General features: G+C 48.1%; 1 protein-coding gene across 1 annotated transcript in view; it reads left to right on the top strand.

The window, feature by feature from the left end:
• LOC144247621 (uncharacterized) overlaps window positions 1–11448 on the top strand; it is a 334658-nt gene extending 323210 nt beyond the window's left edge. The window contains exon 8 of the mRNA XM_077788930.1: window positions 10336–11448. Within this exon, the coding sequence (XP_077645056.1) occupies window positions 10336–10936 (601 nt within the window). The 3' untranslated portion in view covers window positions 10937–11448. The remainder of the gene's footprint in view (window positions 1–10335) is intronic.
• Window positions 11449–12759: the final 1311 nt, after the last annotated feature.

Below are 12759 nucleotides of genomic sequence, written 5' to 3'. Positions count from 1 at the left end.
TGCTCCGAGTCTTTGGAGTTTTCTGACAGAAATCTCTCCCCTGCCCCACCCACCCACAGGGCTTCGGGCAGGTTTCCCTTTTCGGGGGAAATCAAAGCGAAGCACTGATGCGCTAACGAGGGGCAGGAGAAGTGAGGCTCCTGGGCTTCCCGCAGAGGCGGAGGCACGGGAGGCGCAGGGCCGGGAAAGCCGTGGCGGGAGGCGCGGAGAAGTTTGTTTGTGTGGGCAGCTCAATCCCGGCTCGGGCCCGGGCCCGTGCCGGGGCTGTTGCTCATCTCCGGCTTTCCCCTCACGCAGCCCGGGGGCGCCGAGAGCGCGGGGCGAGGCGGGGCCGTGCGCAGAGCCCGCCCCGAGCTCGCTGCCATTGGCCGCCGGTGCCGTCAGTCGCGGTTGCGGCGCGCTGATTGGTGGGAGCGGGACGCGGCGCGGCCCCGGCGGCGGGCTGAGGGCGGCCGTGGCCGCGCAGCGCCGCCATTGGCCGAGCGGCTGTGCGGGCCCGGCAGCGGCGGCAGCGGCCGGAGCGCGGTGAGGCGGCGGCGGCGGAGCTCGGAGGCGGCCCCGGCGCAGGTGGGAGCCGCGCTGGGCTCTGCGGGGGCTCGGGGCTGGCTGCGGGCGGAGGGGGCGGCAGGGGGCTCCGGCGGCTCGCCGGTGCCGTGTCCGGCCCGTGCCGGCCCCGGGCTGAGGGCGCTGCGGGAGCGGCTGCCCGCGGTCTCCTTCCCGCCGGGGCCGGGCAGGAGCCGCTGCCGGAGCAGCGCTGGCTCGGCCCGGCTGCTGTGGGTAGGACAGAGGGGCTGCCCCGCGGCCGGGAGCGGGCGGGGAAATTCCCGTCGCCGGAGGTTTGTGTGCCCGGAGGAGAGCGAGGAGTCCTGTCAAAGTGACTTTATTGCCGAGCAGGGGCAGAGGCCGTGGGGCATTTGCCGTGCGCTCTCTGCCGTGCTCGTAGTCCGCAGCCTCCTTTTTATCCTCATTTTCCCGGCCGCATCTCCCTCTGCCTTTGCCCACCGGCTGAGTTCCTTGGAAGGTTCCGACTTCCCGATGCGCCTGGAGCCTGTCCTCGTTAATGTGCACCCTCCTTTTGTAGAACAGCCGATATTCATGGCTCTGTTAAGTCTTTGTTCTTCTCCTCAAAGTGCGGGAATGTAGCGGGACTTTGAGCAGCTGTCTGGGTCAATTTGGAACATTTATTGGAACTGATGGTTTCTCCCCTTCTCTACAAGTGCCTGGCCCTATCTCCAGGCAGATTCACTCCTTGACTCTGTTTTGTTCTTCTCGGGTCCTCTTTGGTTTTGGGATTATTCTCGGTGTCCTCATTCCCTGTCCTTTTGTAGCCGTTTGTGGATCAGGAGGCCTGGCTGCCACCTGCATGCCCTGGCTCAGCTGCTGGATGAGCTGCACTGCCAAGGTGTGGAGCATGGTAAAAAGATGAGAGTTGCTGCAGCACAGAAGAGGAGAAGCCACATTCGTTTGACCCCTGGTGTGCTGGGGAGCCGGGGAACCATATCCCATTCCCATCCTTTCCATATTTGGACCAATTCATAAAGTGCTCTCCTATTTGCTTTGTTAGCTTTTTTAGCAGTTTTCTCTTGTCATCTCTTTGCCAACATCAGTTTGAGTCACTGAGTTTTCCACAAACTCCTGTTTTTTCTGCACACAGATAATCTGATCCCATCCCCTGGTGAAATGTTGTGTTCCTCATTTCAGTGGCTTGGTCGGCAGGAAGGTCAGGAGCTGGAGCTGTCTGGTTGTTTCTTATTCTGAGGACAGCTTGTAATCTAATGATGCCATTGAAATGATAAATTGTTTCTCTGTTTCCTGATAGGAATTTGTGAAAAATGCCAATCACTTGGTTTTTTAAATGTTAGAAGTTTAATACTAGTAAAATGGTTATAAAAGTAGGAATACAATTAGACTAATTAAAATTTAGAGTTAGGACAATTGCAAGACAATAAAAACAAAGACTTACAGATGTCTGGATGCTCTCTTGGGCACTTAAGCCACAACAAGCATACCTTGTGAATAAAGGAATCACCGCTAAAAAAATACACTGTTGCATATTCATATATCCTTCATGGTTATGCATACATTCTATTTCAAACAAGAAACTCTGTCTGTTGTATGTCAGCTGTTTTTTTTAATCCCTGTGGCATCCTCCAGTCTGAGCATGGCCTGAAGAAATTAGCTTCTTCTAGTAAGAAAACCATAAATTCCTCTTGTCTGGAGAATTTAGGTGTTCCTAGAGCGAATTTAGGTGTTCTCATTTCCTAACCCCCCCCCCCATGCATATTTTCTCTTTTAACTACTAAAGCTTCATTTTATCTACAAAGCTACGTTTACCATACTATTAAAATGTTAATACAGCACAAGTTATCAATATAACATAATACATATAGTAACTATCTGCGTAGAGCCATATAACATGCATTTTTCACAAAATCATTTTGGTTCCCAGGGCCTGGTCCATGGTGTTGTAGGATATGTTCTGCTGGCCCTTCATCTTTTCCCCACGTTTGGGTGCTCCCTCAATCTGGGGCTGCATCAATTGACCATTTTTTTTCTTACTCCTGAACTTGTTATAGCAAAAGCCCAGTGCTCTGATACACCCTGTACAGCACAGACAGTGACAGCAGATGTTGGAGTGGGCAGAGGGATGATCCCCCCCTTATTTTAGTGCAGTTTTCCCAACATTCTCCATTTGCTGTTTCCCTTTGCAGCTTCAGCCGTTTCTGTTGCAGAGTCAGAGATCCTCAGCATGGGCTCTGCCTTCAGCTGTGCAGATTCCATCCCTGCAAGCAGGCAGAGCTTGGGGTGAGGGGCAGAGGGAATCAGCCAATTCCTGCCCCAGGCAAGAAGAGCCAGGTACTTTGTCCCCACTTTGCCCCAGCAGTGTTAATTTGCATTTCTGAAGTTCCTTCTGGGTGCCTGGAATGCAGCTTCTCTTCCACAGCAGCCTTCAGCAGCCTCACTTGTGCCCCCCCCCCACAACCTGCTGCTTTTTTTTTTCCCCTTCAAATCATCTATTTATTGTTTATGAGTTAAAGGGTCACTTTTAAATCTCATCTAGTTTTGTAAATTTTGAAAAATTTCAATCATTTTGTTTTTAAAATTTTATAAGTATCATAATAATAAAATGGTTATAAAAATAATAATACAATTAGAGTAATACATTTTGGAGTTAGGACAATTACAAGACAATAGAAAGCAAAGAATTACAGACGTCCCAAGAAAAGCATGACTTGTGAACAAAGGAATCACCCTTAAACTAATACACTTGTTGCATATTCATACATCCTTCATGGTTATGCATACATTCTATTCTAAACAAGAAACTCTGTCTGTTTTATGTCAACTGTTTCCTTTAATCCCCTGGTGTCTTCAAGTCTGAGCAAGGCCTGAAGAAATTATCTTCTTCTGATAAGAAGCCATAAATTCCTCTCCTTTGGAAGATTTAGGTGTTCTTGGAAGGGAGCATCTCATTCCTAAAAAGAACTCCCCCCACATACATGATCTCTATTTTAACATTATGTTGTAACCTAAAACTACACTTAATACGTACAGGAATTAATACAGCATAACTTTCTAACATTACATATATATTATTCATTGTAACATTTGCGAAAAGCCAATCTTAAATATGCATTTTTCACAATCCCACCTCTTAATCATTATAATTCATTTGGTTTGAGCAATATTTCTTATCCTCTTGCATTCTTTGGACTCTGTTGGTAATCAAATAAAACATGGGATTAAACAAAGAAGAAATGCCAAAACACTTGTAACACATAAAAGGAAGAATCCTAATTTCTTCCAGCATCCCATTCTCAATACATTACCTCACCTGCTAGTTTTTAACATTATTTTCCCATTTTTGGACTGATACCTGGGTCATAATTTTTTTCTGATATCCTTTTTTTTTTTCCAGGATGACATCCTCATTGCCATCTATTTTCAACAATCTGTACACCCCATTCTTTAGCCAATAAATAGCATAAAGCCAACATATTTTAACACACTGCAGGTGATGTTTGGCTTTGCAGACTCAATATTAATTCCAATGCCTGAGCAGCTTTGTTTATTATCTTCTCTATAACTGCTTGGAGTCATTTAATATGATTCAGGATATAATTTGGGGTTAATACAGAGCTAGACTGCTGTGCTTGTTTTACCTTTTGTTTACTAATTGTCTCTTTACCGAATCTTGGACTATATTTCAAAGATCAAATGTAAAACAAATCCATCTCTCTCCTTTTGGACATTCCATGCCCCAAGTATTACTACTTTTCCCTAAGTTCTTTGTAATGTGATAATTTTCCCCCTTTTTCCTGCAGGTACTTAATTTGGATGGGTTATAACAGTGGCTGTTGACATGGGGGTGTGTAACAAAAAGGAACTTTGGTTTCTTTTCATGTAACACTTTCTGTAGCATTTGTGACACGATCTGATCTTGCTGCTATCTCAGAAGGGAAAAGACAACAAATGAGAGACAGAAACAGGAATGACAGAGGTCTGGCTTGGCTTATACCCCCACCTCCCCTGCCTGTGGGGCTGCTGCCCACAGCAGGTACGTGTGATCTTCTCGCTGGTGAGTACAGTGCTCAACCCAGGCTTGCCCTCTGTTTCCCTTGTCACTCCTTTTTTACTCATTTCTAGGCAAATTGTTTTTGACACCTTTTAACTGTGGTTTTCCACCATTCCTCAGGTATCTCTCAGTCCACAGGCACTGATAATTCCCATCTACAAAACCAATTTATTACTTCAGTTTTTGAGTTCTTTCTGTATAGGGGATTGATTCAGTACTCAATACTTCTTGCAACGAGAACATAGATTTTGTGAACTACAATGCCAATTATTCTCATAATTTAAACATTCACTTATAACACAGCCTGTCATGTCCAATATGGGGATGAATCAAATAACGTATACAGCATAGTATTAATGGTAATTTCCCTTCTTGCCTGTACAAGTCACAGGCTAAGGCCAGACTATAAGAACTCTTTGACTCAAACACTCCGGATCCTCCTGTTTGAAGTGGCAGTGTTCCTCTGCCAAGGAGGTGTCGGAGGCGGCTCAGGGCTTATTCAGGCAGGGCTTAGAACCAGTGATGCAAGCTTTGCCTTATTTCTCAGTTAGGTGTTATTCTTTGTACCTGCCTTGGATCATGTGGGTCTTCCCAAACCATTACCACCCAGTCCTGGTTGAAAGTCAATTTGGTATCACGCAGTTTAGATGTGATAGTCCATTCCTCACGTTTCTTCACAAATTCTATTATTTTGCTGTCATGAATTCACCCTCTTTTCCATGGTTGGGATTGCTGCTTTAGAAGTACCTGGAAAGGAATTCTTAATAGCACAGTGTTAAAAGAAAAACAATACTGCATTAACTTTTACCATTAGTTTTCTTCAAAACTTTCTGGGTTTAACTACAATCTTTTTCAATATCTGCTTCTTCTTCTTGTATCCAGCTGTGTTAATTGCTGCAGAGGCCAATTCTTCTTCTTGTGAGCTATAAGTAGTTAAATAAAAAAAGACTAGGCCAAATTTAACAGGAGATGTATCACATCTCTTGGTTTTTTGCTTTTTAGGCAACATCTGTTTTAGTCTTACAGACCCATTCTTCAGAACAAAAGCCTTCTCTTCTTAACAACAAAAATCAGAAGGAAAGAAAAGAAGTCTTGTTTAAAAAAATAAACCACATTGTGAGAGTCAGCGACCTCTGCTTTGATCTTATCTGTATTGGTGGTCCCGCTCTCCCTGTTTTTCACAGCTTTGGTTTTGACTCTGTCCTTGTCACTCCCCTCCCCTTGTTGTCACTCTGTCTAGCAGGAATGGGGGAGAATTTACAAATAGCGACGGTATGGGGACTTTGGGGTGTATTTCGCTCTCCCTCTCTGTTTCTTTTTCTTTCTCCCTTTCTCTCTCTTTCGCTCTCTTTTTCTCTCTTCACATTTCAACATCCACATTCCAATATCAGTCCACTTTCTAACATTAATCCTACATCCTGGAGAGGTGAGTCTGCCAATCACCTCTCCCCCCTTTTTCAACTTCCTTACAAATTAAATTACTTTTGTTATGTGTGTTCTGCAGGCCTGTAATTCACAGCACCCTCCACCAAGGGCTACCAGCTACCCACAGCTGACAGTGCTAAAACTAAAGACTTATTTTGCTGTCACAATTTTCCATTCACAAGCTTGAAAGGGTTGTAGGAACAAGGTAAACCACAACTTACTTCCAAAGTGACCTTGCCTGCACTAAAAAATTTAAGGCAATCCTTGTTCATGCAATATAATTTGCAAAGAAGCCAAGGTTTGATTTGGGAAGGGCATCTGAGGACACAGAGCATGGGTTTTACCAATCTATAATTTGAAGAGGGAATAGACAAAATGTGGATACACTGGGGGAGACAGCAAGTAAGGAATTTATCTCTGCAATACTCTCTTTTTGACTGCCAGGAAACACTCTCTGAAGAGGTTTCTATGGTACAAAAAATAACTGGATGGGAAGAGGCACTCCTGAATTTAAACCTTGATGTCAAAGTAGGAAACTGCCCCTGAGCACTGCAGTGCTGGAGCACCCTGCCTGCAAACTCACCAGAGGCAAGCCACTGCTGCCACGCTGCAGGGCTGCCTGCAGCACAGAGGGAACCATGGCCAAGCCCTCCCTGCAGGCCTGGGTAATCCACACAAGGAATCACAGTTGCTTCATAGCTCTCTAACTCATTCAAGAAATAGGAAAGTGTAGTAAACAGAGATCTCCCTCACCATCTTTTTCCTATGTGTGTGTCACACACCCACTGTGATGCTGAAAGTAACAAATTAACAGTTTACAGTAGAAGATACTGAAATTTTTCTTCATCTAGCTTTGTAGGTTTCCTTTTTCTATATGTAGCCACCTCCCATTGTGGGAAAAAATGAGCCCTATTTTTTTACAAGTGTTTTGTATGCACAACTTGAATTGCTGTTCTAGATGCACTGCAAGTAGTTAGCACTTCCAGAAAAACTAACAAACAAACAAAACAAAAAAACTAAGAAAGCAAAATACATTTGGGTACTTGAAAAAGGACTGGTTGGAAGGAAAAATGTTTCTCATTGACCTACCAAGCAGCTGGTGTTACCTTTAGTTTAACTTTACACACTGAGAACACTTGATTGAACAGCCTGCATTGACTCAAATTAATAGCAGGTTTTGCCATGTCACAGCTGTAAACTAGTTTTTCAATCCTAGAGTACAGTAAATTATGTATTTCAAGATAAAAATCACAATGCAAATTGGAAGAAATTTAGTACACAATTAATTTACCTCCAAAAGTCAGTTTACGACTTTCCTCTACCAGGATTGCAGAAGCTGCTATAGCTTGAATACACACTGGCCAGCCTTGATTTACTGGATCCCACATCTTTGATAAATAAGCCACGGGTCTCTTTACTCCTCCCCCACTCTGGAAACAAAACCCTATGAGCTACCCCCTTTTCTTCATTTACATACAGATGAAAGGGTTTTGCTAGTGCAGGTAAGCTTAAAGTTGATATTGGGGCTAGTTTTAACTTCATTTTTCTTAGTTTTTTGTTAGAGGGAATGCCGCGGGAGACAAGACTCATGATATCATGATCATCAAGTCTCAGTTTATTGTAACAGATTACATAGTTTATATATGTTCGTTAATTAGCTCATACATATTGCAAAAGCCGAGCTCATGATTGGTTGCTATGTGACTTGTACTATTATCTTAAAACTATCTTTATGATCGATACATGCCTGTCCAGCTGGCCTTGCAGTTAGAACAGCTTAGTACCCCTTTGTTCTTCTCTATCTACTTCTACATACCAAGCAGTTTCAATATCCTGCTTTCTGCACACCATCTACTCTTCAGGGCCATGCGAACTTTGCAGCAGTCACGTAGCCCTCCCTATTTGGATTAATTTTACAGTGTCATGTCCCTTGTCGTTCAACCATTCCTCTGTCAGGCTCTCTTCAGTTTTTCATTATCCTTTTTGGTCCATTTTATATCATTTCCCTCTGTCAATTTTTTTATTCAAAAATTTTACTGCCTGTGTATATCCTTCAATCCACAATTTATAATATCCCAATAATCTGAGTAGCTTTCTGATTTCCCCCTTTGAAGGGGGAGGGGGAAGGGATAGAATCCCTGTGTTTCATTCTGGGTTGAGCTTTCAACTACCCTTCCTAATCAAGTGTCCAAGATATTTTACCTCTTATTCTACAAATTGCAGCTTCCCTTTTGATACCTTTAATCCTTTTTCCCCAAGAAAATTCAAAAGCTTTATAGTAGCCTCTCTAACTTCAGCTTCAGCTTTCCCAGAAAGTAAAAGATCATCAATGCATTAGATAACTTGTATTCCAGGGGGAGTGGGGAAAGTTTGTAGTATTGTTTCTAAAGCTTGTCCAAATAAGTTTGAGGATTCTGTAAACCCCTGTGGTAGTTTTGTCCATCTTAATTTCTGTTTTCTCCCAGTTAGTGGGTCCTTCCATTCAAAAGCAAAGATAACTTGCTCTCCTGGGCTAATGGGCAAGCCCAAAAGGCATCTTTAAGGTCCACTACACTAAACCACTGATGCTGGGGAGGAACTTTTACTGAAAAGAGTGTAAGGATTTGGTACCACTGGATAGCGGGTCTGAGTTCTTTTGTTAACCTCCCTTAAGGCTTGTACCAGTCTATAGCTCCCATCAGGCTTCTTTACTGGGAGTATTGGGGTATTATGGGGAGACATACAAGGTTCTAATGTCCCATCCTTTATTAGTCCTTCTATTACTGGCTTTAAACATTCCCGTCCTTCTAAAGATACAGGATACTGCCGTACACGTATGGGACAATTTTTTTTTCCTCAATTGTAATCTTTATGGGGTCAATATTTAATCTTCCCCTATTTCCCTCCCCAGCCCAAACTTCCTTGTTAATTCTTCTTCCATCCTCCTGGCCTAGTTTTAAAAGTCTAGCTGTCATCTTCCCATCTTTTGGATCAACCCCTATTCCTAATTTAACTTGTAAATCTCGTCCCAATAAATTGCTACCTGCTCCTGGGACCAAGAAAACATCCCTCATCCAAAATCTAGTTTCTCCCTCTATTGCCATATTTTTAATAATGGGTACTGTGAAACTCTCTCCTTTTGGTCCTGTTACTTTTACAGTATCTTGGCTTACACTATAACCTTTTGGAATATTTAACATAAAGGTTCTTTTTGCCCCTGTGTCTACCACAAATTCCAATTCTTCTTCTTGGGGACCCACTCTTAAAGTTATCTCAGCTTTCCCCACCTGGACCCACCTGCGCCCCCCCCTCGGCCCCATGGCCCCCGCGAGGGGAATTTGGGGAGGTGGGAGTGGGGCAGCGCCAAGGCCGGGCCCCCCCGCGCTGTCCTGGCGGGAGCGGCTGCAGTGGGGACCGAGTGCGGGCGGGAGCGGCCGAGAGCCCAGCGCTGCCCCAGCCCGACCTGCCCCAGCTCCATCCCTGCCCCTGTGCTGGGATGCTGTGGGTGTGGGGGGAAGAGGGAGCCGGCAGTGGGTGCTGGGCCTGGGGGCAGGAGGAGAAGGGAAGGAGAAGCAGGCTTGAGGAACAGAATGGTCAAACGATGCAGGTGGCAGCAGAGGGTGGGATTGTGCAGGAGAAGGAGGAATAGGAGGAGGAAGAGGAGTGTGAGGAAGAGTAGAGACACAGGAGGAGGAGGAGGAGCAGAAAGAGGAAGCAGCAGAAGGTTCCACCCCTCCCTGTGTCTGCAGCCTCCCCCCAGCCCCAGGAGCGCTGCTCCCCCCACATGCAGCAGGTGACTGTGGAGGGGGATCCACAATTTTCACGGGGTGAATCTTGGTGTTTCTGAGCTTTCTTGGGCTAAATGTTGGTGCTTTGGTTTTATGTGGGAACTGAATCTTTATCTTGTAGAGGAGGTTTTTGCTGACTTGTGATGTTCAGGGAGTTTTTGATTTGTGTCTTGAAGTTTGTGGGACTTTTGGGCTGAATCTTGGTGTTTTGGAGGTTCTTACAGATACAAGATTCCCAATGACTTCCAAGGATGGACTTGGGCAAGGCGGAACCTCCAGTCCAAGCAGCTCTTCTCTTGTTTTTCCCTCTAACCCGGATTTATCATTTCCAGGGTGTGGCTGAATGGAGGAGGAGGAAAAGCCCCGGAGATGCTGCAGGAGGAGGAGCTGCAAACCCAGCCCAGGGAGCTGCGGGGAGGAAAGAGCTCCCCTGAGCCAGGAAGGCGGGCGGAGATCCAGGCAGAGCTTGGAGCTGGTGAAGAAGCCTCATGGCAGGGAGAAGCCCCACAAGTGCTTGGAATGTGGGAAGGGTTTCAGGTGGAGCTCCAGCCTCATCCGGCACCAGAGGATCCACACTGGGGAACGGCCCTACGAGTGTGGGGAGTGTGGGAAGAGGTTTCAGAGCAGCTCCAATCTCCTCAGACACGAGCGGAGTCACACAGGGGAGAGGCCCTTCCGCTGCCCTGACTGCAGGAAGGGCTTCAAGCAAGGCTCTGACCTCACGGTGCACCGGCGCATCCACGCTGGGGAGAGGCCCTACGAGTGTGGGAAGTGTGGGAAGAGCTTCATACAGAGGTCTAGCCTGTTCGAACACCAGGTGATCCACACTGGGGAACGGCCCTATGAGTGCTTGGAATGTGGGAAGAGCTTTGGGTGGAGATCCCAACTGAAAGCACACCAGCGCATCCACACTGGGGAGAGGCCCTACAAGTGTCCCCAGTGTGGGAAGAGGTTTCGGACCAGCTCCAATCTCCTCCTACATGAGCGGATTCACACAGAGGAGAGGCCCTTCCGCTGCCCCGACTGCGGGAAGGGCTTCAAGCACAACTCCAGCCTCACCATGCACCGGCGCATCCACACCGGGGAGAGGCCCTACGAATGTGGGAAGTGTGGGAAGAGCTTCTCCAGGAGCTCAGACTTGACCCAGCACCAACGGAGGCACCACTGAGGGAAGCCCTGTGAGTGCCATGAGTGAGGGAAGAGCTTGGAGTGAGGGAAGAGAGTGAGGGAAGAGCTTGGTGCGCTGCTGCAGCTCCATCCCCCATGGGAGGATCCGGGCTGGATGATCCCCAGTGACCCCCGTTGGGCAGAGCCCTGGTGCCCCCGTATGGGGAATAAAACAGAGAGTAAAGCAATGGAGCTGATAAAGAGGCCTGATATCTGAGGCCTGACTGAGCAGAAACTGTGGGAGACACAGACACAGTTTTAAGTCTCCCTTGGCAAGAAGACTGACCAGGCAATATGGTATGAGACTTTTTGATAAGGTAATGTTACCAGGTGATGTGATGTCATGAAGAATGTGTAACCAATGGGAAATTGTTACCAAAAACAGAGCCCTCTATAAGCACCATACAAGTAAATCCCTGTATAAACACCTGGTACACTCAATAAAATTGGCTTTGGTCTAAACTCGGATGTCCCCGTCTCTCCATGGTGGATAACCCTGTTGTGGGTGATCCCCGTTGGGTGGGGGAAGGTGCTGGAGGGATTTCTTTCCCTTCTCCTGGTGCTGCCGTGGTTTGGTTGGTAATAAATTCCCTCCCTGTGCCCAGGCCGGGTCTGTTGTCCCCGTGCCGGTGCTCGGGGCGGGATCTCTCCCGTTCCTTCTCTGCACTGCCGGGCCTCTCCTCAGCCAATGAGAGAACGCGGTGGAGAAGAGTCAGCCAATGAGAGCGAGCGGGGCTGATGACTCACCAGTTGCCGGGCAGACCCGCAGCAGGCAGTGTTCCCCACCTGGACCCGCCCTCCCTGCCCAGGGCCGGCCCCGCCGTGGGGTCCCCCCAAGTCCCTCCCCAGTGCCCCCATGAACTGGGCTGGGTTTAACTGGGAAGCTTTACTGGGAACACTGGGAGCAGGGGCAGAGTGACAGCAGGGCTGGGGGACACTCAATCCCCCCAAAATCAGCGTGGGGATAGAGCTGGGAAGGTCCTGGCTCGGCCCGAGGCCACGGGGAGCGGCTGCGGCCGCCGGCGTCTCAGGAGCTCTGTGGGCAGAGAAAAGGGGGTGACACCGGGCTGGGGGCCCCAGGGGAGCCCACACATTCCAGAGGAGGGGGGACACGACACACGGGACCCCCCAGACATTCTTGCACAGGTAGAACCCGATCCTCAGTGCCAGGAAGACAGAACCCAACTCGGGTGTCTCCAGTTCCTGTCAGCATCTTGCTGCGGCAGCATCCAGCAGCATCTCTGGAGGGTCCGCAGGGGTCAGGATCTCCCAAAAACTCTCACAGACACCCTGGCCCCTCCAAGCACCCTCCAGGTCACTCCCAGCCCACTTAGGATCCCCTGAAACCTCCCTCTTGATCCCTTCCTGACCTCCCCAGGACCCACCAAAGCCCCTCCTGTCACTCACAGGATCCCACAGCCTCCTTACAGTCACCCCCACTGTCCCAGGACCCCCAAATCCTCTCCCAGTCTCTTCCCAGTGCCCACCAGGACCCTCAGAACCCCATCCCACCCTCCCCAGTATCCTTCAAACCCCTTCTTAGCCCTTCCAAACCCCCAACCTCGTCTCCCAGTTGAAACCAGGCTCTCTCCAACTCCCTCCCAGGTGCTCCCAGCACATCCCAGTGGCTCTCACAGCACCCCCAATTCCTCCCCCATACCCCAGTTCCGGCTCACAGGTTGTTCCAGGCTGATGTTGTTGGCAGGTGGAGGTGAGCCTGGCCCGGGTTGGGGTTTCCAGCAGCACCAGGAGCTGGTGGGTCCAGTCCCCGTTGGGGACCACGTTGGTGGCCACCACAGAGAGCTCCTGCTGGCCCTGGAACCA

Source organism: Lonchura striata, chromosome 29 (genome assembly GCF_046129695.1).
Source record: "Lonchura striata isolate bLonStr1 chromosome 29, bLonStr1.mat, whole genome shotgun sequence".
Lineage (NCBI taxonomy): Eukaryota > Metazoa > Chordata > Aves > Passeriformes > Estrildidae > Lonchura > Lonchura striata.
Note: the sequence above shows the minus strand (reverse complement) of the source record. Positions and strands in the feature narration are given on the sequence as shown.